This window comes from Adiantum capillus-veneris, chromosome 29, assembly GCF_014529385.1.
Source record: "Adiantum capillus-veneris isolate H3 chromosome 29, ASM1452938v2, whole genome shotgun sequence".
Lineage (NCBI taxonomy): Eukaryota > Viridiplantae > Streptophyta > Polypodiopsida > Polypodiales > Pteridaceae > Adiantum > Adiantum capillus-veneris.
In genome coordinates, this window is record NC_140959.1 from 79,479,560 (window position 1) to 79,505,357 (window position 25,798).

The 25,798-nt window shown below is 41.3% G+C and overlaps 1 protein-coding gene and 4 pseudogenes across 1 annotated transcript; 4 read left to right on the plus strand and 1 right to left on the minus strand.

Annotated features, from left to right (window-relative positions):
- Positions 1-1,080: 1,080 nt before the first annotated feature.
- LOC147419455 (G-type lectin S-receptor-like serine/threonine-protein kinase SD2-5) lies at positions 1,081-4,616 on the plus strand. The gene has a single exon (XM_086505576.1). It carries the CDS (start codon positions 1,428-1,430, stop codon positions 4,437-4,439), a length of 3,012 nt encoding a protein of 1,003 aa, XP_086361702.1. The 5' UTR covers positions 1,081-1,427; the 3' UTR covers positions 4,440-4,616.
- Positions 4,617-7,795: 3,179 nt separating this feature from the next.
- Positions 7,796-8,444, plus strand: LOC147419456 (uncharacterized; annotated as a pseudogene).
- Positions 8,445-8,623: 179 nt separating this feature from the next.
- On the plus strand, positions 8,624-9,491 carry LOC147419457 (uncharacterized; annotated as a pseudogene).
- Positions 9,492-17,518: 8,027 nt separating this feature from the next.
- Positions 17,519-21,080, minus strand: LOC147419458 (uncharacterized; annotated as a pseudogene).
- Positions 21,081-22,673: 1,593 nt separating this feature from the next.
- LOC147419459 (uncharacterized) lies at positions 22,674-23,220 on the plus strand (annotated as a pseudogene).
- Positions 23,221-25,798: the final 2,578 nt, after the last annotated feature.

The following is a 25,798-nucleotide window of genomic DNA, read 5'->3' on the forward strand; positions in this document are numbered from 1 at the left end:
CCTTTTCCTATAGAAGGGAAATTTTTAAACAAGCTCTTTTGACAGATTCAATATTGACCTCATATGACATAAAAAATCCCTTAAAAAAGGCAAATGGACGTCAAATCCTAGAGAGAGAGAGAGAGAGAGGTTAGGCATATATTAGGCTAGGTTCATACGGGTCGACGACAAAATGGAAGGAAGGTGCGTGCTTCCTACCTGGCGGGTACCGATTGGGTTACAAAATCCTCCCTTCTCTCCGGACCTGCCACCTCTTGAGCAACCGTATCCCCCCCCCCCCCCTTTCCTGAAGATCCGCATTGTCGGGCTCTTTCGGCTCTAAACTCAGACACTGCGAGTTGAGCTTTGTACGTCAGATCTGCAGCTAATAACACACTCACTTGGCTATGCACCACTGCATGTCTGCTCTCCCGCCATAGTTAACCTAGGGTAAAGGAGCCAATTTAGAGACACGCAATAAAAAAAGTGTAATTTTGGGTGGGATTTTGCAAATTTGGTCAGATTTGAATTTTGAAATTTGCATGAGATTCCTCATGCAAAGGCGGATTAGGTAATACCAAGATTGATATGTTTTTGATTTAATTTGGGCAGCCAATTTGAGAAAGTTTAAATTCTGAGATCTTTAGGGGTTAGAAACACCCAAGGCTCAGTAATGGTACAGTTTTCAGCAAATCACAAGTTGACACATAAGCAAGATTCCTAGCATATTCCAAATTTTTGTCTCTAAATTGGGACGTGCATGATTTTTAAAAGGCACATGTGTTACAACTGGCTCCTTTACCCTAAACTAAGTGCCGTTCTGTGGGAACATGAGAACGAAGGTAGAAAACAATCGCGGAGATTGCTGCTGGGTTCGTTTGAACCCACCCTTCGGCCTAGCACCCCATGAGAGAGAGAGAGAGAGAGAGAGAGAGAGAGAGAGAGAGAGATAGGTCTATATATTTGGGAGCACATGAGAGAGAGAGAGAGAGAGAGAGAGAGAGAAAGAGAGGCATACATATATTGCGGTGGGGTCACGCGGAGAGACCATCAAGCCAGCAAACAAATGTCGAGCATTGGAGCTTTGAAACAAACGAAACGAGGAATGCAAGGAGCAACTAGTCTTCTCCTTCTCCTCTTAATTCGCCCCTCCCGATGCCACACACTGCCCCCCCTACGCTTATTACATAGCAACACTGCAACAGTCAAGACCTAGGGACTCTCTCCGGGTACTCCTCGCACGTGTGCTTTTGTAGTGCGAGGCCTGCTTTCCTGCTCTCATTCTGCGTTGTAGATAGTGTGTATGATACTGTTCGTACTATGCATAGTGGGTGGAAAGTAGGTTCTCGCACACAAGAAGCACCTCTCTTACTCTTCTGTGCAAACACACACACACACACACACACACACTGCTTTAGAACAGATGTATGATGCTCTAGGGTAAAGCCATGATTTTGCGCTTCTTCTCTTCTCCATCGAGGCAGCCATGGCTATACACAGCGGGTTTACTGGTGATGATCATGTCATTATCTGGTTATGGCGATCTCATCCTAGCAGTAGCAGATGCGGCTGAAGCAGATTCGACGACACAGCCGCCCTCAGCAACACCGCAAGCAATTGGTGGTGCAACGCCTGGCGCGCCCTCGGTGCTCCACTTCAATGAGACCCGGGCTGTTGGATGTGATGCCAGGGAAAATACCCCCGGCTACATCACCACCATCCTTCTCTTCAATTCGCCCTTTGTTTTCGGCTGCCTCTCGCGAGACTCGTCCTCCTACTACTTCAGTGTTGCTCTCTCGGGCCTCAACTTCCCAAACACGCCAATCTGGCTCGCGAATCGGCACTACCCTGTCCAACACAATGCCTCCTTTATTCTCAACCCTCAAGGATCAGCTCTTCTTGAAGACTTTGATGGCAGGCAAGTGTGGAGCAGCAACACGGACGGGTTCAATCCGAGTGGTATCCGCCTCACAACTGAAGGTAATCTCATCCTCTTTGATAGTGAAAACAGGTCTATTTGGGAAAGCTTCTCTGAGCCGATAGATCTGCTTGTTCCGGGACAATTTCTTAACCCGGGAAGCATAATTGTGGCCGGATTCTCGTCGCATGTGTCACCCACAGGTAGCTTTATAGCTGAGATGAGAGGAGGAGGGCTCATTTTCTATGAGAATTCTACTTCTCAGCCTCTCCCGTATTATGCTCTGGGCTATCCTGTCGTCCCCACGACGCCCGATGGTATCAACAGCAGCCCCTGTAATCATACGCGCCTAGTGTTAAGCAAGTATAACCTGACACAAGTCCAGAGTGCTGATTCTCCTTCATGTCAGCTGGCGGCGGCGCCATCACAGCTAGCTGTCTCATTCGACAGCCCTATTGTTTTCATCAGATTGGAGCCTAATGGTGTGTTAAAGGGCTATTACCCTGACCACAAGCCTTCTTATGATGTGTTTCAAAACAGCACCAAAGGGTCCTGCGGATTCCCTAATGCATGTGGCCCTTATGGTATATGTGAAAATTCAAACTGCACCTGCCCTGGAAATGGAACTACAGACACCCAATACTTCTATCCTTCACGGGCCAAAGAGTTCTTGCTTACCCAAACTTCATGTGTCCGCAAAGTGCCTCTCAGTTGCCTTCCCAACAGCGATTCGCATTTTTTCCTGGATGTTGAAAGAGTAGACTATTTTGCAAATGATTACATGAAGCCTAGCATGCTGGCGAATTCCTTCGCTGCATGCAAGAGCGTCTGCCTGGGAAGTTGTTCATGCCAGGCAGCCTTCTACAGGACTAAATCAAAGGAGTGCTATTTGCATGAAAGCGTTCTTTCAATGATTCGGGTAAATGATTCAGCATATGTGGGAGCAATCAAAATGCAACAGGAAAGACCGGCCAGCAATAAGTCAGAGTTGGGTTTGATAGTTGGTATCAGCATTACAACCTTGGTATCGACTGCCTTTCTTGGCGTATGGTACTACCATCGCAAGAAGAATAAAGGGAAGCGTAAAGCCCTTAATCGGGATGATGATGATCTACTTGCTTCCTTGCCAGGGCAGCCTAAAAGGCTAAACTACAAAGAGCTTCAAGCTGCAACATGGGAATTCAGTCAGAAGCTTGGTGTGGGCGGTTTTGGGTCAGTGTATAAGGGTATGTTCTCCGATGGATCTTTTGTGGCAGTAAAGCAATTGGAAAATACAACTAGGTTTACTCAGGGCTTGAAAGAATTCAGAAATGAGGTCAATGCTTTGAGCAACATCAATCATCAAAATCTCGTCCACTTGCGAGGTTTCTGTGCAGATGGTGGGCATCGATTACTTGTGTATGAGTATGTGTCAAATGGGTCTCTTGATACATGGCTTTTTCGCAAGGGAGCTGCGCGCCCTGGGCCACCTCTTGATTGGAAGACCCGACTGGCCATTGCCGTGCAGACGGCCCGAGGCCTCGTTTTCCTTCATGAGCAGTGTCGGAACTGCATTGTCCATTTGGATATCAAACCTCAGAACATCCTTTTGGATGAGAAGTTCGTTCCAAAGCTGTCAGATTTCGGCCTGTCGAGGCTCATTAATGAAGATCAGGATAGCGCAGTGTCAAGAATGAGAGGCACCCCGGGCTACATGGCCCCGGAATGCTTGGTTCTCACAGATGCGACAGAGAAGAGCGATGTGTACAGCTTTGGGATGGTCTTGCTAGAGCTTGTGAGTGGAAGAAAGAATGTGGATGTGTCTAGATTGACTGTGCATGGAGATGGTGAAGGTTGGTATTTTCCAGCATTGGCTGCGAAGAAATTGAAGGAAGGCAATGTGCTTGACATCATCGACAAGAGTATCTTGCCTCTTGGAAAAGAAGATATGGTAGAGGCAACCAGAGTCATTAGGATAGCTTTTTGGTGCATTCAAGATAACCCATCTCTAAGGCCCACTATGGGGAATGCTCTCCTTATGCTGGAGGGTTACTCTAAAGTGTCACAACCTCCTCTTGCGTTCCATTTTGGCATGCGTTTCCACCTCTCCAATTCGATTACCTCGGCCTCCTGCACACCCAAAGCTCGAAATGACGTCTCAAAGCAGAAGCATTCAGCAAATGGAGACCATCCTGCTGAGCCCCTAAATGACACCAAGACCAAAGACTCTGAGGAGCAAGGAGAGTCTATGGACATAAATTCTAGTGCACAATCCTTGTATAATTCTCCCCTTTCTTCACGCCAAACCTCACCGTGTGCATCGCCAATTCCGCAACTACTATCGTATAATTCTTTCTCCCATTCGCCATATCGTCACCCCTCTCCTCGCCATTCCCCGTCCTTAGACTCTTTGTCCCCTGCCATATCTCAAAAGGCATCCCCTAATCATCTCCAACCGATCTCATCACCGAATGTTGCCTCGCCCATGGCCTCTTTCCCCTTGCCTCAGTCCAGGCAGACATCGCCTCTTCCATCTCAAAGGCCAGATACTCATCATGGTTAACAGAAACAGTATATTGTACATCTTTCCTCATAGTTGGAAGGGAGAACTCTTCAAGGATATTTGATAGAAGTGCTTTTGCCTTGAAAGATTTTTTTGACTAACTGACGCATTTATTTATTGTAATCAGTACCTCCCTCCTCTTTTTGTCACCATATATATATGTATTATTTCTTTTTTTGGGCCGTGTAACTGCCTGTAAAAGTCTTCAGAGTTGATGTGGGTGAACTTTGGACATAGTGCCCTGGGAGGCTTATGCATCTTCTTGAGCTACTTAATGTCATAGAGGCGATTTGACCATTGGATAAAGCGTGTCGATGAATGCCACATGGCATTGATGGCAATGTTAGGTTTATGGACAGGATCAAAGGCTAAGAGAATAGGGGTTTCTGATGGTATTTGTAGGTGGTGTAAAATTCATGAGAGTCTCTGTCCCACCTGTTCATCAATTGTAAATTTAATATGTTTTTTTTCAAAAAGGAGATTCAGTAAGCTTGTGTTGTTGACCCTTAAAAGATCACTTGGAGATCCATGTTACTTGGTTAATGCAGCTTTGCAGACATACCTATCAGGACCTGCTTAAGGGGGGCATATATGTGGCAAATTTGGTTAGAAAGTAACAAAGCTAAGTTTGGCTGCCCCTTTTTCTTCTTTTGCATCTCCTTACCATCAGCTTCAGCGTAGTTATGTCACAAATCTCTGGTAATGCATCCAAAGCAGCCCGGGCACAAGAAGATTTAGAAATTTTCTCATGTAGGAAAACAGACTCTTTTTCAGTGACAATACATAACATAATGAGCTTCCGCTCGAGAGGCATCGCATACCTAGCTAGGTAGGGGGGGGGGGCGCCGGTGGTCCCCTGCCCCCAATCGTACCTAGCTAGGTATGCGATGCCTCTCGAGCAGAAGCTCATGATGTTGAGGTAAGTCACTATGTGGGAATTATTGTGATAATTTATCCAAAACTTTTTGTGAGGAAGAAGTGAAAGTTATGCAGAGAAGTCAAAGATGGAGAGATGCATCTTATCTTATTATGATCCGTTGAGACTATATTCCATTTATCTCTCATTTTGTTATTCCCTTCGATGCCTCCCCTTTCTTTGAGCCTTTTTTCTTTTGTCCAGGAAAGTCCCTGGCCTACCTCAGGGGCAATTGTACTTTCCCTTACTTTTTAATTCAATTCAGTTGCTCTTCATAAAAAAAGAACAAAAAAACCTCTGTTGCAAGTGGTGCATAATCATGCAAGTTTTAGGGCCAAGCTGTGATCACGATTGTGATCATTTTTTTTTTGGTGGTGGGTGTGGGGGGGGGGGGGGGGGGGGGGGGGGGGCTAGAGCTTGACATCCTTTCAAGAGTTGGTCTCAAAGCTATTGGCCATGGAATCTGAGATTTGAATGAGCGGGTCGGATTTGATAAGTGGTTCGGAACTTAAGATACTAGATGATCAAATGACATAGAATCTCTCTCTCTCTCTCTCTCTCTCTCTCTCTCTCTCTCTCTCACACACACACACACACACACACACACACACAGAGAGAGAGAGAGAAGAAGAAGAAGAAGAAGAAGAGAGTTTTAACGTCGTAGGAAACTATCCCAAGAGACCTTAAAAATCTAACCGACGAGGAGTTGAACTCAAGACCTGTTATATAAGAGGGAAATGGCATAACCAATCTACCACACTTGGGTGATAGAAAGGTTTTACTATTTTCCTCTTTTTGTTAGCACCCACACCCACACCCAAGTATGTGTGTGTGTGTGTGTGTGTGTGTGTGAGAGAGAGAGAGAGAGAGAGAGAGAGAGAGCTTAACAACCTTTTCAAAGTTGGTCCCAAAGCTATTGGGTAGGGAATGTGAATATTGGATCAGCGGGTTGGATTTGATTAGTGATTCGGAACTTCAAATACTAGATGATGAGATGGCACAGAATCAAATAAAAACAAGTGAAAGGGTCACAATGGCTTTCTAAAATAACAAGAAAATGATAAAATCATTAGGTTGAGTTTAACTAGGATTATATAAGGTAAAGCATTGTTGAGGAATATCTCTTTTGTTAAGGGACCGAGTTTCCTCCTTGCAAAGAAGCAAACCGAAAATAATAGTCGAATTTTTGAATTTGCAAGATTTTTTAGCTAAGTTCTCACATATTTCACCATTTTTTCTTCCCTTTACCATGGTTTGCTCATTTAGTGTGGTACACACACACACACACACACACACACACACACACACACACACACACACATAAAAGAATGTATGTGTAAAATAAATAAATATATGTATGTGTATATATGTATATGTATAGAATTTACTAGAATTATGAAAGGTGAAGCTTCACTTTAGCATTCTAAAAGAATAGAGTGTAAGTGAAGTCAAGCCGTGTGAGGATGTGAAATGAAAGGTGTGCTTGTTAAAATTCTTGCAATGTCTACATGTGTTGAGGATACCAACACAGACTAACCGCTCACTAACCATAATCTCATTCTTTCTTATTTGATATTAAACAATAAGGAGCTCACATACAATGTGAAAAGAAACTCCAGCAAAACCTATCTCTCTCTCTCTCTCTCTCTCTCTCTCTCTCTCTCTCTCTCTCTCTCTTCGATTGAAACCCTAATCTCTCAGCCCTTGCTTCCCTTTTGCATTGCGCACTCATCAACAACTGGTATCAAAGTTGGAATGAAGGCCTTCCATCATTGCAATGTTGTGGTAGAGAATACAATGAAGCTGCAAAATTTCAAGCTTTGTTTTGCAACAAAGATTTGACTAAGTAAAAATACAATTTTTAGCTTGGTTCTCACCTCCCTAGCCAGAAACATCGTGCTCTACAACTTTCCAATTGAAAATTTTTCCAAAATCAACACCGATTTTTCTCAAACTACTTGTAGATCATGTATAGATAACTGTAGATGTTTATAGATCTGTTTTGACTTGTAAAAACAATCCATTTCATGCCCAGTAGGTCCCGAAAACGACTTTTTGTGGGTCGAATTAAGGCGAATCACTATAGATGCGAAGGAAACTCCAGGAAGCGAAATGAAGGTGAGCGAAGCGCTCTGGCATGTGTCAGGACAGGTGGTGGTGGTTATTGCTGGACAGAAACATGTGTTGCTGGTCGTTTTATAGGACTGCGAATGCTTTTGGTGATTGCTCCGGATCTCCGTTGGGAGCTGCTTCAGCTGATTTTGTGTCCGCACGCGATTGTCTGCTGAATCGAAGCACAAGGAGGTGAGTGCATGCTGTTGTGTGTGTATTCTGCTCTGTATTTTTGTTTACGGACGTGATTGTCTGCTGAATTCAAGCACAAGGAGCTCAGTGTGTGCTGTTGTGTTTGTATTGTGCTGTGTATTTTCGTTTAATAGAAAGGGCTATGGTTCGGCTGAAAGCAGAGGCGCGCTGTAGACAGAGTGGAAATGAGGGTAATATATCAAAAAAACGAAAAAGAGATGGGGTTGAGTCATTGCTAGCTTGTAGTGGGAGGTCTGAGAAGCCGAAAAGATGTAGGCTGATGGAGGTTAGTGTTACGGTGTCTGTAGGAGGTTCATATATTGATGTAGCTTTGTTAGCTTCCATGTATGCATTCCTTGAAAGGGAGACAACTGCTGGTCTTTGTGTTGTCGAAAGAGGGGGCACTCTTTTTCACTTGCACTTCCAGATGGTCATGCGGCTTTGGACTAGCTCCTTGGTGGCAGCAAATAGGAAAGTAAAGCAATACTTGGGGTGGGACAAGGCTGTGCCTGTGTAGGTGGGATGGTCCTTTGCCGTGCTTTGAAGCAATGTAACATGCATACTTTCGAAGGTATGCTTGGCCACTGCTTGAAGGACCAAGACCAACCATATTTTCGAGTGGTCATGCATAATATTCACGCAGATGAGATCAACAAGGGCATCGAGTTGTATAGCTTGTATGGCGGCGACGACTTGAAGAAAAAAGTTTGTTTGACGCCCGCAAATATCTTTGATAGGACGTGTATGTTCTGGAAGTTTAGATTGGGGCATCCATTGGGAAATGATTTCTTATTGACCGTGCACAAAATGCTAAAAACTGGGAAATACTATCCCTCATCGGAATGGGTCACACCCTATCAAGGCCGGGGGATGCAATTAGGCAAGACAAAAGCTCTTTGGAGATGCATGGTTTATCCATCGACCACAACATACCAAGATATTGCTAGCATCTTCATCAACAATGATGAATGTGGTACAACTCACCCACCTGTTGACCGGTTCCACTCTCAGTGGCAAGGAGTTGAGAGGTACGTTCATGAATATACATAGGAATGATTCTGATTTTGCATTTCTCTATGTATCGAGCGTCTTCTCAATAGTCCAGCAAGCGTGCCAACTAATCGGGAAGATAACTGTAGTGAACGAAATCGGAATGATGGGGATGATGATACCGACGGAGGGAGCCCACAGATAGGCGATGAGACTATATCCCGTTGGTCCATAGTGTTGGCGTAACAACAATTGCATGATACAATGTATTTCCGATTTGTTGTAATTGCTTCTATTTGTTCCACGTGATCAAGCTAAAAGTTTCTGGTTTGTGAATGCAGGGTAAAATGGACCAGACGAACTTGGTGGACACGATGACAGAGACGCAAGTAGATGACTCACTGGATGAAATCGAGGATCCACGATTGGACAAGATCGAGGAGATGGTCTCAGAAATTTTGCACGAAGTGTCTAGGAATCGAGTGGAGGGTTATGCAGCTCTTTGATATGATGTCTTGGATGCAATACATAGATTTAAGGACACAATTGATGAACGCGAGACAAACGTCGCTGATATCCAGGTTTCTAAGCTAGAGGAGTAGATCTTGCTGCTGCGTGCTGAGGTATCAAAGCTGAAAACGCAGCTCAGCAAGTTGAATGCACTCTTATGTAGGCTTGCGAACCTGCTAAACAGACATCTCGTTGAGTAGAGTCTCAAGATGCGAAAAAATATCAGTACACGTGCTGGCAATTTTGTAGGCTCATTCTCGACATTTGCTAGGTTCTTTTGTTGCTGTGCATTTTGGTTGTTTATTGCTAGCATGTACTCCCATTGCGTCTGATAATTGAATTTAGATAGTCATCTTGAGTATCAATATGATTGTCTTGGTGCAATCTGGTAATTATGTTTGAAAGTGAGTCGAATGTGCCAGAACGTTAATCTTATGTGTTTCGTGTTTTCGAGAGATACCTTGCGTGTGAACATGGTCAAGCAATTCATGTCCTCTACTGAGGTAAGAAAACATGGAATCTTGCTAATTAATTAATGTAGCCTTGACATAGAGCCATACTAAGGAGCCAAAACGACTTTTTGAGAAGTCATTAATTAATTAGTTTTTTTTTGGGGGGTGGGGGGGGGGGGGGGGGGGGGGGGGGTTTGGGTTGTTGTTGTTGTTGTTGTTGTTGTGGTGTAGCCTTGACATAGAGCCATAGTAAGGAGCCAAAACGACTTTTTGAGAAGTCATTGATTAATTAGTTTTTATTTTTGTGGGGGTGGGTGTGTGTGTGTGTGTGTGTGTGTGTGTGTGTGTGTGTGTGGGGTGGTGGTGGTGGTGGTTTTGGGGGGTTGGTGGTAATGAAAAACAAAAGTGGAGCAAGTAGCTACCATTGAGAAGTTTTTGGGACTAACTTTGTGTGTTATAGGTAAATTTAGCCTAGAATGCCTTTGGGTATGAGGCTAACAGGTCATATGTCTTTGCACTAATTTATTTCCTCGTGTAGACAACGTTTTGGGTTTTAAAAAATAAATGAAAGACAAATATGTCCATACAATTTTTTCAACGGGTCTTATTAAGGGGTATCTTAGCAAGATACCCTTTCGAAGCAAAGTAAAATGGTGAAAGCGAATATCTTGGTGTGAGCTTTGAGTGAATGAAACGGAGCCACATGACAGGGCGATGCACGATGTAGAGATTAGGTGGCAGGCCATGAAGGCAATGCCTTTAGCGCCCAGATGGTGGACTGCGGTGCATCGTAGTGGACATGAGCAGTGCGAGGCAAGACAAGGCAACATTAGGTTTTTTTAAACTGCATAGCATAGCGACCACGAAACGAAAGCTCACAGATTGGAGTCACTTACTCCAGACGACTCGTTGGAGGGATCAAGAGGGGTGGAATTGTGCAGGCGATCCTGCCTTCGTGTCTCTCTCATGCTCGTGTGCAGGACCCAGAAGCCATGGAGTCTCTCTCTCTCTCTCTCTCTCTCTCTCTCTCTCTCTCTCTCTCTCTCTCTCTCAGACGATGGTTTCCACTGCCACACGATGGGACTTGAGGATGAGCCGACAATCAACACAAGGCAAGAGGAGTGTGGAGCAAGAGGATGTGGAGGAGGATGAGGACGAAGAGGGGGCGAGAGCTTACACTTCACAAAGGTTAGGCCGGACACGGAGGAGGATGAGGACGAGGTTGCAGGGAGGAGTACGATGATGTTGTGTGTCGGTTTCTTTGTTGCAGGTTTTCATGAACCCAACAAGGCCAGTCAGATGCTGGGGTTGATTGTCTCTGATGCAGTAGGAGTGGTTTGACTGGTCACAAGACCACAGAGAAGGGCGGGGCGAGCAAGACGCGCAAGGGGAAAACAGGCAATACAGAAGGGAGCGCGTGCATCACCTCCAATTGAATGCCTACTTTCAAAACTTAAGGTGTTCAAGGAATCTTTGAAAGAAATTAATTAATCGATGGAGTAGACCCTGTAGTATGACTAAATAGTTATATTTATATCTATATATATAGATATATAGATATTGATTGACTCCAGTAGTAGTGACTGACTACTATTGGAGTCAATCCTAACCAATTTTTGTGGTCTATATAACTTTGCAAAAGGAAGTTTTTGCAAATTCTATAAATTTTGAGAGATATCGGAGGGCCGACTGGAGGGTGTTTTGAAAGTTGCAAATGCTTTTGTGAAGAGTTGTTGGAAGTGGGATGCTTATTACATACTTCATTTGTTCAATGCGTGACTGATTTGCTTGGCATTTTGAGCATACATGGCAGAAATTTATGTTTAGCTTGTGAAGGACACAAATGAGATTTGATTATGTTTGTTGAGGAGATTTATGGTTGATAGTGCATCTTGCGGGTTTGCGCTTGCTTATGCGCATTGTTGATTACTTTGATGCATGGTCTTATGGATACTATCTATGTACGCATTCGTGGAGCCATCTTGGCTAGTATGGCAATCTTGGCCATTTCTGAGACTTGTTCCAAAAGATAGCCATTTTCGAGACTATAGTCGTGTCATTGCTTAGCCTTTTGTTAGAGTCGTGTGTAAGGTTTTTTGAAGCTAAACACAGGGGCCCTGGTTCCCTAGTGCAAGGTGGATTGGGTCGCTGGAGTTTCCCTTATTGTGGCCTCGCCATAGAACATGTATGATAGTGGACATAGTGCTCGATATATGTGTTCATGATATGTATGCACGAGAACATCTAGCCATTATGGGCTTTGAGGACCTTTAGAAAGATCAACTTCGTCTCCAAGGTCACGAGATGAGGATTTTTTCACCAAAATTTTGGTCCATCAAAGTTTGACGTTCATTGCTTGAACTTTTTTTTGGGCAAAACTCACATATTGTGAGTGCAAGGCATTAAACCCAAAAATGTACATTGCAGGTAATGCTCACACTGGGCATGGCACCTCCCACTACCTCCATAGACATGAACAATCCAACCAGCTGACACGGAAGCCACCCCACAGCAAAGACAACCATTAACTCATGAAGACCAAACAAGGGTTTTACATGGGCCCTTTACCTAGTACATCTCAAAAAAGGATAGCCATAAACCAATTAGAACCGCATAAGGGGGGAGCATGCAAGTTCCATCACCTCACAACCTAGAAACCAATTCAACATCAGATCTAGAACATAGAACATAGGCTTTTTTGGAGAGTCTAACACCAACATAAAACCCTCAAGAAGTACCACCACTTGCGAAGGGTCAGTAGGCCAAAAAAGGGGGGCCAAGCCCCTTCCCATGTAGTGAGCCACTGCCACCAAGGGGTGGAGGTTTCCACCCACCAAACGCCTTGCCAGAGGACTGCATGGAGAGAGCAAAAGCAAATTTAGACAAACTAGGTCTTCAAAACCCTCTTGTAGAAGAGGAGGGAGGAAAGGACACTCCCTATGTACACAAATTGAGGGGGGTGAAGTAGGGTGCAACCGAGGCTGATAGGGTGGTTGTCATAAAATCTAATATCTAACTAACCCAAATGTTTTCCTTGTATTTAATTGATCATTTAATGTGGGGAAATAAACGGAAACAAGAGTTAGAATATAACATGTGCTTTTAGGTCTCTCTCAGCATGGGAGAAAAGGGAAAGACGGCAACCGGTCCAAAAGGGAGATGGTATATCAAAGACAAAGGACTAGATAATGGAGCTTAAAAGACCTTAGAGTTAGCTTCATTAAAGACCTCCAAAGGTTAGTGTTAAAAGTCCTTAGAACTAAGAGCTTAGGGTATTTTAGACCTTAGACAAGCTAAGCCTACGCCTGAGGTGCTTGTTATGCTTGAGCTGACTAGGGTACTTGAGGTGCTTGTTGTGCTTGATGACTACGATACTTGAGGTGCTTGTCATGCTTTATGAGTAAGGTGCTTGAGGTGCTTGTCATGATTTATGACTAAGGTGCTTGAGGGGCTTGTGGTGTTCCAAAGTCAACATGATCCCTACAAAGGAGGGGGCGAGCCCTAAAGCTAGGGGCATGAGAGAGAACACACACTCACACACACTCAAGGCAAGCCCAAGACTCAAGAGGTAATAAGGACACATGTCAAGCATCTACACATGCTGCCCTCATGTAGTGTTGCCTAAATCCTATTGATTGGCCTCTAAAGGGTTCCAATGAGAATTTAGTTCAATTGAATTTTTTAAAAAGCATTATTCAAGTCCTCTCTCTAAAAGGGGAAAGGAGGACACTTGTCCAAATGCTACCCTTGTTTCTTGTTATGACTCAATCATGTGATTGGCTAGGCTTGAGGAGGTACAATCATTTTCAAGCTAGAGCTAGGAGGAGGGATGACCCAAGTAGGGAGGGCTTGACCATATACCTTCTCTCTCACACTCACACACACTCATTCTCATGGTGTGTTGAGCAAGAAATCCATCTCCTCCTCCAAGCTTGAGAAGCTGAGAGCCTACACCAACAACTCTTGGCTATGGAATGCAAATCCAACCAAGAGCCATGCTTCAAAGTGCAAGATTTCCATCTTCTTCATCTCCATCACTATGCTACTATGCTGCTAAGCTATAAGAGTGATAACAAGTGAGGAGACTATTTATTTCTCGTATGTTACTTCTTCTTCCTCTTCCCTTCCCTTACTCCTTGCTAGCTTTCTTCACCTTTGAAGGTGTTTGAGGTCTTGGAATTGAAGCCAGGGATTTGTTAATGATTTTGCAAGTTAATTAAAGGAATAATTTTGGTGTATGAAGTCTACCATCTTCATTGCACCAACTAGGTCTCAAGGAATACAAGCTTGTATTGTACCAAGTTTCTCTTTATGGGGGAATCTATACTACAAGAGCATTTTGGAGGGGGGATTGGCTCCACATAAATCCGGTCCTCAAGTGTTGTCAATTTCTCTAATCCTCTCTCTCTCTCTCTCTCTCTCTCTCTCTCTCTCTCTCTTACAAGGATAGTTTATGCCAAGATAATTAGGTGTAATGTTCATTTTGCTACCCTTAATCAAGTACTCTTCTTATGCTCTTTAAGAATTCTCTTAAGGAGAATGCTCACTATTGTTATTTAAATTCCGCTGCAATCAATGTTATAGCCATATTCTATTACATTGGTCTCAGAGCTATTGGTTTCTCTTTTCTTGCGTAAGAAGAGAGGTCCTTAATTTGTCCATGAAAGTTTGGACCTGCTCATTCCAAGAGGGTAAGTGGGATAGGAATCTATGATCTTGGTTCAAAAGGACTTAGTTTGAGATACACAGTTGGGATTAATAGACTTAATAATGGAGTCTTTCAGGGTTTCCTTTGGCTTAACCATTATTGAGCTACTAGCAAGCTTAACAGGAACCATAATCAACCGATCAAGGTTAGACCCTATTCCCTACTCTTTGCAATAAACAGTCTCTAAACCACGGGTGTGGCAGCTTGAGAGCTAATTTTCAAAAGCAAAGAAGAGTAGCAAGTAAGGTTTTTGAGGGTACCAAAGTACAAAGTAGAATATACATGTCATAATAACTAATATCTAATTCTCCTAAATGATTTTCTAATGTTAAACTGATCATTTAATATGGGGAAGTACCAGGGTAGAAAAAGCTAGAATATTGGTTAGGTTGGCAGACCGGCCACAATAGGATCCAAAGGAGGGAAAATAGGGATCCAAAGGGGGGGGGGGGGGGGGGCATTTGCAAAAGATCAATCTACAACAATGGGCTTAAACGACCCTAAGGTTCAGCCCATTAAGACTTCCAAAATGCTAAGGTTCCAAAATTCAAAGGTTGCGTCCAATGGTTAAGCTTAGGAAATTTGGATGCTTTGTATGTGTGTAAAAAAATTCTTCCCAAGTCCTACAAAGGAGGGGGCGAGCCCAAGAAGTAGGGGATGAGAGATAAATACACACACACAATCACAAGCTTCCTTCACACACAAGGGAAAAGAGGGACACATGTCAACTCCCTAGCCCAGATGCCCACAAGGTGTACTCAATTCCTATTGGATGGCCATGGAGGTGGACCAATGAGAATTAGGCTAGAGTAAATCTAGTTTAATTAATTTAAAAACACTTAATAAAAGAACCAATAAGAATTAAGCTCTCTAGAAGACTATTGGACAGTCTCCCAAGGGGTCCAATGAGCATTCAATAGCCCAATGGCTTGCCTAATTCCTATTGGCCAGGAGACAAATGGGTCCAATCAGAGTATAGTTGCATTAATTAATTAGCAAAAGCTCTCAAAAAAGGGAAAATGGGGACACATGTCAGAAGGCTATCACTTATGCTTCTTAATACTCATTGGCTAAGCGTAGAAAGGGCCAATAGGGTGTGAGCATGAGCAAATAGCAAGAGGGGTCGACCAAGAGAGAGAGGGGGACTGATTTTTCAAAGGCATTATCACGTACACACTCACACAATCTCATGTGTGAATCAAGAAGACTCTCTCTCTCTCTCTCTCTCTCTCAAGCTTTAATGGAAAGCTTACCACCTACTCCAAGCCTGTGAGAAGGGAGGCCTACACCAACAACTCTTGGCTTTGTGATGAAAATCCAACCAAGAGCCAAGCTTCAATGCATGCTCATATTCTCTACCATGAAAATTACTAAGCTAAGCTATGCTAATATGAGTGATTATGTGAGGAGATGTACATATTTCTTGTAAGAATACTCCTTCCTCCTCTCAATCTACTCTCATATCCCGCTAGCTCTCACCATCTTCGAAGGTGTGTGAGGTCTTGGGTCTCAGACCGTGAGGGAATTGATGTTGTGTTTAATAAGTGTTTTGCTTAGGGCTTGAATTTTTCCATCTTCATTGCACTAGCTAGTATTGAAGGAACACAAAGAATTGTATTGTAAAATGTCTCTCTTGATGGGAGAAACCATAATACAAAGCCTGGTTTTGGAGGGGGGACCGGCTCCATCTAAATCCGGTCCTTAACTGTTGTCAATAGCTTAATTTCTTTCTCTTTTGAAGTATTGTTCATGCTATCTAACTAGGTGTTATACTTTTTGTTGCTCTCTCCACCCAAGTACTCTTGTTATTCTCATTAGGAATCTATTCTAATGAAATGCTCACTATGTTCATGCTATTTTCCACTACACACAAGTTATATGCTACATTGGTATCAGAGCACAAAGTTTCTCTTTTATTGCTCAAGAAGGGAGTTCCTCAAGCTAGCTATAAATGGTTGTTATTATTAATTGCAAAATGAGTAAGTAGAATAGGGATTTTTAGCCTTGTAGTGCACCTGCCTTTGTGCAGATAACCTGGCATCACCATCGAGAGATATGGTATTAATAGTGGAGTCCTACAGGGCTTGCCTATGGCTTAACCACTACTGAGCTATTAGAAGCTTGACAGGAGCCAGTGCTATTTTGGTGTTGAACGACCCTCTCTTCTATTCCTTGCAATTAATGGTATTCGAGCCACGGGTACAGTAGCTTGAGTGCTTTTTCTAAAGGGGTAAAAGGAGTAGAAACTAGGGCTTAAAGTGCCAAAGTACACCTAAAAAGTTTACACCAAAAATTGTTAGAATGGTTGACAATAGTAAAGAGAGTGAAATTAATGTTGATAACTTTGATTTTGCTAATGAGCAGGCTACTAATGATGCCCCTATGCTTGTTAACTATATTGTTTCTAGCTTCAACAAGCCATGGGTAATCCATCCCTCCAAAGTGAAGTGCAATGGCAGCTTCGTGCTCATGGAATTCTCGAAGCTCCCCACCATGATGAGAGAGTACCTAGGAAGCCTCCTTGCGAGACTTACAAAAGAGGCCTCTCTCCGTCGGGAAGAATAAGAGGATCCATACGAAGGGCTCAAAAATATTCTTCTTGATGACGCATCTCCTTCTCAAAGGAGAACTCAAGAACACAAGAACACAAGAACATTGTTATCGTAATGAAAAACGCAAGAAGCAAAGCTCAATGAGACCACAAAATAATAAAATCAAATAGGCAAATATCACACTAACCATATAGCCACTCTATGTTCAATACCAAAAATTTATAAAGTCAAATAGGAAAATATCACACTAAGCATATAGCCAGCTCTATGTTCAATACCATAAAATGACTATATATCCAAACCAAGGCAATATGTCCAAATTTGAGACAAACCATATTGTCAAATACAAAATAGAATGTAAAATCAATCCACAACATCCAATACCAAAATATTAGTAGTATCAATAAGTTATGTTCATTAAGCTTCGCTACTTGTAGTACCATCGCTATGTGCAGCATGGTCATCAACAAAAACGGATCGTGATCTTTGCTTCTCCACCAATGGTCGATCAAAGTAGCCATCTCTATTACACATGAAACTCGCCATTTTTGCAACATAACATGGCAACGACCTAGATTTAAAGCTATGTCTCATAAATGCAACAAATTGTAACTCAAAGAGACAAAAATCAAAGTTTTATTTAGAACTTACCAATCTGTGGGAACTTGAAAGTCAAAGGTCTCCAATTCTTCCTCATCCATTGGTATATATGATGAAGAGGCTCCAACATCCATAAAATAGGAAGTTATCAAAGGTCGAAGATGATTATTGACAATGGATTTATCATCCTCCATTGCAAGACACCACCTTCCTGTATGTAGACATCCTCTCAAAACGAGCCCCGTCCCTGCTCCAAGCTCTAGCATAGTACTATTTGAGGTAGTTAGAAACTCCAAAAACATAAGCATGAAAGCAAGACTTTTCTCAATTCCTCCTCGCCAGCTTCTAGGATTGCCTGCTTGTTTAGAGCATTGAGATGATGGAAGAAAATGTGAAGGATGTAAGACTCCAAAGATTGTTGTAACTCTTTTGCTATTGCATTGCCTTTTTCAAAATGAAGTAATGGTAACCAGGTCTCTTCAAAAGAAGCACATGAAATGCATTCTCCTAAACAATTAAAAAAACATAAATGTTCATCAATATCACATCCAATCAATCTCAATGCAATATGTACAATAACATATAGACTATACAAGTTTTAATTAAACTAACCTTCACCACAAAGTCACTCTTGTTGGTGTAGGTTTATGGCTCCATGGTCTCAGCCAACCATCAAAGATGAACCTCCAGCCGCACTTTTGAAGCCATACACTTGACTCTCACTTCATCTTCATCATGCATATCTACTTCCATGCCATCATCCATACAAGCAGCCGCAATGCCCAATGAGTAGAGAACATGATCATCAGAGATGTCATTTCAATGAGGCATAACCTCATACCTTGAAATAAAGTCAACAATACATATTATCACTATTCAAAGTTGTGATTTAAGCTCTTCATAGGCAATCAAACATTACCTAACACATAGATCCAGTAGGTAAGTCAATAATGCATAAATCAACACTCCAAGCACAAGTCTTCTTGTGGTGTTGCCTTCTCTCTCCATTGGTTTTTAAAAATAATGACCTTATCTTTTCAAACTCACCACCAAACTTCCCAGCAAGTATATCCTTACCCAAGACAATGTAATCACATTCAAGAACGGCCACACTCTCTTTAGTTGCACGATGGGAGAGATGAGAGAAGGATTGAATTGGCAAGTATATCATGTTAGTGGTGAAGCTTTTCTTTCTCTTCTCAGTATGTATAATTTCAACATCAACACAATATTTCTCTACATTTATAACAATTTATAGTTAATTTATGATCACTTAAGCAATAGACAAAACCAAAAGGCATACAAAGAAAGAATCATTACCTCTTGTGTCCCTAGCAGTTTGAAGCTTTAATCTTCATGTTCTTGCAGGCAGTTGCTCCAATTGCAATTTCTCAGCCTCTAAAATGTTTTTTTGTCGTTCTTGCACATGTTTTAGTGTAGCTTCATTCATGTTTTCAGTTGACCTTGAATCTGATCTACACTCTCCCTTCTGGTGCCTTGCATATGCTTCACTTTATTCCTCAATAAAACATCCTTTATTCATGTCAACCCACCATGGACAATGCTTTCTTTTCTAGTCACTAAGAAGAAATGCACCGGATGTCTTTCTATCCTCTCTAAAAATAGTGGAAGTATACATGCAGAATGATGGAGGTGAAAGCATTGGCCATGCTTTACAAATATGTGGGAGATTGATTATTTTCTTGCTACTCAACAAAGATAGGAGAAACCTTCAAGGCAAAACATCGAAATATGTATTACATAATATTATCATAAACAATACTCTTTTTTCAAAAATTCATATTTACATACCTATAAACAACTGTTCGGGCAACATTTGGTAGATCAACTTGCTTTATTGCTGGACTTGCCACTGCCATCTCCTTTGAAAGAGGCTCAAAAAGGGTATCCCTGCACCTGAACAAAATATCATTGAAGTACTCTGTCAAAGGCGGGTGCTCCGGTAAAGTCAATTGCTCTCCTCCAATGTTTTTCTTGATCACTTGTGAGAGCATTCTTGAGGCTTCCATCAAGAGTTGCCCCATCCAGACCTCTTTTGCACACCATCTTATAAATTCATGATCACCTCCAAGAATACCATAAGAACTTTTTAAATTATCATCCGCACCAAGAAAAGAGAGCATAGAAATATTTTTATCTTGAGAGCACGCTGCAATTGAAATTTGGTATAATTGATCCAATGTGATCTTTTTTGTCGTATCAAACATTGGTAAACCCCAAAGAACATCAAACCAAGACTTTCCCAAGCTTGGATTAATAATACACAACATTTGCAATTAACATCATAGTATTACTACCATATTACAGATATTAATTACATGACAAATTGAAACACACTTCGATAGAAACTTACTCTGTGAATCTTTCGCACGAATGTTTTAGTCACAACTTTTCTAATCATTACAATCTTGTGCTCTCGTTCTTCTTTTGGTAGTCCACTTGGAATCTTCTTTTCCTCTTTTTCTACACTCTTTTTGTAGCCAGCCTAAGTTGAGAAGCATAAACCAATAAATAGAATCAAATGAAATCATTTGAGATTACAAGACCACTAACCCAAATCTAGATACTAACCAAAAATACCATCCGAGCAAGCAAAGATTGGGTAAGAGGATACCAAACTTTACGACCACCAAAAGCTCCAGTCACATGTGCTTTCTCAATAGCTATCTTCTCACTTGGTGTAAAATACTCCATAAAATCATCCACATCACACGAGCAAAGAGTACTAGTGTATTGCAAATAGTTCCTCAAGCTTGTGAGAACAATGGAATTTTCATTCATTCTGCAATAAGATTAATCATAAAAAAAAGAACAACAAACTTTAATTACTCATAATATTTAAAGATAAGAAGCACTCACAAATTGAATCTCTGAAGAGCAGCCAAAAGTTTGACTTCATGTTTTGGATCGGGGTCAATGAACCCATCTCTGATCCTAACATGTCTCTCTTTATCTCTAGACCAAACTTCTTTTTTGACTTCCATCCAAGAAGCTGTTCTGTGATTTCCCTCCCAAACGTAGAACATTTTTCCAAACAAACAAGAACAGATTGGATCTTCCTCAATCTCTTTCTCAAATTCGTCATTGATAAAACGCCAATTCTTGTCCCAAGTGGACATGATGTCAGCATCCACATGTTTAGTTGTGCCATCAGGAAGATGTAAAGAAAGAATGAATAAACCTTTACTGGGAGCATACCCTTCATGAGTAAAAGCCCTTATCAAATCAGAGAGATCTGGTCTCAATTCTCAAACCCTTGTGTTAATGACACAATTGACATAGAGGTATTTCTAGAATTGGCTTACCCCTGTGCATAGTAAGTGCAATCAAAATGTATGACCCAAAAGGTTTGTCAATGATTGCAGGCACATGTTCATCCATTTCTTGTTCCATGTCATCCTCTAGAGTTTGCATTTCAGTGTCACCATCTCCCTGCTCAAGTTCTTGGATTTGGATCTCACCTTCCAACTCCATAGGTGCCACTTTCTCTACTTGCACTTCTGAATTTTTTGTTGCCTTCTTTGACTTTGGTTGGGAACTTGAGCTTGCTACTCTGTTCCCTTTCTTTTGGCTACTTGCACGCGTCATAATGATGGCTACCACCCAAAAAAAAAGAAAAGCATTGCTACATTAATCATCAATATCCAAACAATGAATATCGTATGCATAAAAAATATCCAATATCGCTGGCAAAATTATAATGATAGCCAGGTTACATTTTGTACCGTCAGACCAACTCAATCAAACAAATGGAAATATGCTTCCCTACTTAATTTTCCAATGTATCCAATGTTGCGACATTGTACTTCCATCACAAAAAATAACTAAACAAACTGCATAAAATGAAAAAATCATTCACCAAGTATATTTCGCTGGTGAAATATACTTGAAGTCCTTGCCAATTTCATTGGCAAAATTAAGCGTGTTCGCTAAAGAGCAGGAGCACAAGGGCTACATAGTTGGCGCTAAATGGCTATGTAGAAATAAAGTGAAGTTAACTTACTCTCCACTACGCGTAGCACTACTCTCAATGAATGTAAAATGAGTGCATTGCTGACATGGGGAGAAGGAGATTCCACTTGAATCCGTTCACCCCAGATCCATTCACACAGCATGATAAACACACATTTCCCTTTTTCTTGGCTCTAGAATGCATGGTATGGACTCTTTTTATGCGACATCTAGGCGTGTCATCCTGGTAGAGTTATCCTTTTTGATTGTCAATCTAGATGATAGACAAATGACAATCTATCTTTGTGAATGAAAATATATTAACAAGGTAGTTTAGTTATCCAGCCTGTATATTTTGATGGCAAAATTAGAAGAGCAGAAGCCTTTGGGGTTGCCAATGAAGGGCCTTCAAATCGTATGTTGTTGGCAAATTTGATTATATCTTTTGAAGCGCATGAGCACAATGGCTTCAAAAGCATTCACAATGACTCTGTTGGTTTGAAGAAAGCACATAAGAAAACTGAAGGAAAGCACAAAAATAGGATAGAATACCTATTTCGTTGGCAAAATTAGAAGAGCAGGAGCCTTCGGGGTTGCCAGTGAAGGGCCTTCAAGTCATATTTTGCTAGCAAAATTGTTTATTTTTGCTTAAGTGCTTTAGCGCAAGGAGTCTGTTGGATTAGAACAACAGCTTCAAGGTTTGAAGAAAGTAGATAAGCAAAACTGAAGAAAAGCGCACAAACAGAGTTGAATACCTATTTCGTTAGCGAAATTCAGCAAGAGTGATCCTTTATATCTGGGGAGGAGCGATCTGTGTTTTGAAAGCATCATAATTTTTTTTTGAGGTTCTGCAATTCACATTGGCTAGGGAAATGCGTTTCACATTGGCTCTGAGTTTCTGCATTTTACACTGGCTAGGGAAATGCGTTTCTAAAGGCAATGGAATTTCGAGGTTCCTATGCACTAGCAGGTTCTTCAAAACACTTCTTGATTCGTTTGATAATGAAAACACGTCAAAAAAAGCAATAACTGACCACGTTCTCAAAAGAAATAGAAATTATTGCCCACGTTCTCAAACTTCCCTCAACTATCAATGCGTATTTATTTTACTCGATTATTTATAATAGCTCCCATGTTTATCACAAGTGCTTTGTATTAAACTTCAAAGACAGTTAACAACGTCCATATTTATCCATTTACAACTAGTTATCTATATACTTCAATCTTTTAATGGTAGATGATCCTCTCATGGAATGTATTGAGGATTCCAACGGTTTTGAACTCAATGTTGAGTGTATCCAATATACCACCATTGTCAGTTCTTCATATCTTGCTTTGTACTTCAAGCTGCAAGAAGATACAATGGAGCTATATCAACAAGTAGATCATAAGGATGGAGGTGAGGTTCTATTTAGAGTATTGAGCCATTGAGGTCAAGATGGCAAAGAATTTCTCTTGGACATTCAATTTGGTGCTAAGTTTTTCATTTCTAGAAGTCCACAGATTGGTTTGCAAGTAGATGCATCAACTACTAGCATTATTAGCTTGATTAAAGGGTTACCTTCCAACAATACTCTTCATTTGGCCATCAAGCTGGTTTTAAAATTTCAACAGGTTCATGAACTTCCAAACAAATATGATGGAAACATTTTATTTGAATTTCCACCATCTCATGATGATCCAAAGAGTAAGGGAATGGAGACCAAATATAGTGGGCACCTTTGGAGTGGAGATGTTACAACACACATCTTGGGATTTAGTGGGACAATTAGGCTAAGAAAGTGTGCAGGTCAGATTTTTTGTACAAATCATCTTTGCCCCTATATCAGTAGAACAGGAACCAAAAATGAATGTCACCAGAAGGGCCGTGTGAACAAGGTCCCACAGCTAGGTGTTTGGCTCCAAGATCCCTAAAATGTCCCTATTGCAAGTGCCCTCCCTCTTGTATGGCCTTGTGTGGATGCAAGATGTACTTGCGCCTTCCACATGATACACCAACTAGACCTATAACATGTTGTGTCATTCATCTAGGCTATCATCTGCATAGGGTTGGTGAAGGGTCTTCAAAACAAGATTTGGTTGATATAAAACAAAGGTTGCAAGATATATTGCATCAAGGTACAAGTTCAAGACCTAAGGCTTTGCAAAAGAAGCTGGCAGAAGACTTCGTGTTGGAGGCTGTGCTATCTACAGAAAACAATGGCCAAATGACAGATACTGAGCTTAATGACTTATTTCAGAATGTTCAACCATTGTTGAGTACTAAAAGGTTGCACTTATTTTCATTACCATTTTTTCTTACTAAAAATTATACTAATCATGCTTTTCTTTTAATTGTAATAGGATTGCAAGGTGGAAAAGAGATGACAAAGATAGTATGTCTATTTTGAAACATGGATTGGAAATGTTGTGGCCCTAAAAGCAAAAAGCAAGTTGCACTTCATACATGGTGTAGTATTTCCAAGTCAGCTTTCATCAACAAACTATGCTAGATGCCATGTGTTTAAGATGAGTACAAAAAGAGCTGGTTCAGGTATAGATCTTGTTAGTAAAATGCGACCATCCAGAGAGATGGGAAATTGTTGGGTATGCTTTAATCATGTGAAGAAGATTAGAGATTGACATACCATGGCATGTCATGTGTATAATCCATACATGCAAGAACTTCAAACAATAGCAATTGGTGAGTTTGGATGTGAGGATACAGAGGCTCAAATATTATTTTGGCAACTATTGAATGAAGTGTTGAAAAAGGAGGGTTACCCAAGAGCTGAATTCCATGGTTTCATGGCTGATGAGGCTCAATAAAATTGGTTGGCGATGCGGACAGTGTTCAATGGAGGTCCAAAAAATAGTATGGATGGAAAAGAACGAACTTGCCTGTGGAATTGGGAAGAAAAATTGGATAAACATTCAAGAAAGTGTGTCCAACCAGAGTGCTGGAAACTTGGATTTCCTGGTGGCATGCCATAGTTCTCCACTAGGGAGAATATATTCTAAAGGTAGCTAGATTTCTCTTGGAAATCTTGTGATTAATTTAATTATTCTTTCGTTCCTTTCAAACATTCTTATATTTTCTCTGGGCAATGGAGGAAGATGATATATATATGGTTCCACATTGTAACCTATCTAAATCTATTCATGGGAGCTGGTTGGCCACAAATAATGGTGTGAAACATATGTCCTTATATGAAGCATGTGTGTCAGACTTCATTGATGCATGCCTGCAAGGTGCATGACATACCGCTTTCTTGAAGGGGCAACACATAGGAGCTGGACCCAACTTACAAACTTTGCAACATAGGGAGACAATGAGGATGAAGCAAACATACTCAAAAAGGAAGATAATAAACCACACAAATGAAGTTGTTACAGAAATTGGTATTGATGTTGAGGTAGATGTCGAATGTGAAAATACAACCACAGTCAGAAAGAAGAGACCAAATCACTTGCATCTCCAATTCATGAGTTTGACTCACAGAGGCCAAAGTTTCAAAGGATTACAATGCCTCAACAACAAAGACGATCCTCGTGTGCTACTAGTTTTACTCCTGAACGAGATGATAGTTTTCAAATAGCAGAGGTAGATAAGAGTCAAACAACGTGGGAAATACGTCGAACCAATCCAATCAGTATGGCTAGATGTCAAGGATATCTCAACTCTATTAAAGCTAAGTGTAACAATACATAGATTCAAAGGGACGTGCAGGCAATGAAAGAGTTTCGACACCTTCTTTCTATGGAAGAATAAGAATATCACAAGATGACTCTAAAATTTGACCGCAGATGATATGGTTTTGTAGTGATAGTGTTGAGTATAGCGGGGAGCCAACAAATTCCATTTATGGATTGCTATCACCTACACCTACTAAATGGTTGGTGGTGAAAGGAACATTACCTACTACGGGTGAAATTAAAAGTCTTCAAGATGCAAGATTTGTTCTTGATCGCCTACAGGGAATGGGTAGCCTAAACCCTTTTGGGGATGAGCACATGGGGATATTGCACAAACAAAAGCCAGGCCTGAGTACAGAGAAGGCCAAAAGATTATTACTAGAAGATCAATCAGTAAGGATATGCAGAATAGGATTGATATTGCAATGTCATTGGAATATGAGTTGTTGAGTACACATGTTATTCAACAGAGAGAGTATGTTGAATTTGTTATAGACACTTCTGGGTCAAGGAGGAAAGGTACTTCATACTCTGTGACGATATCTGTGTTTCCATCTTGCTCTTGTGAGGACTTTATTCATAGGTAATGCGGAGCAGAGTGTTACATGCCTTGTAAACATATTTATTGTGTCCTTATCCGTCACTTGCAACTTGACTTGAAAGTCCCTAAACTAGCTCAC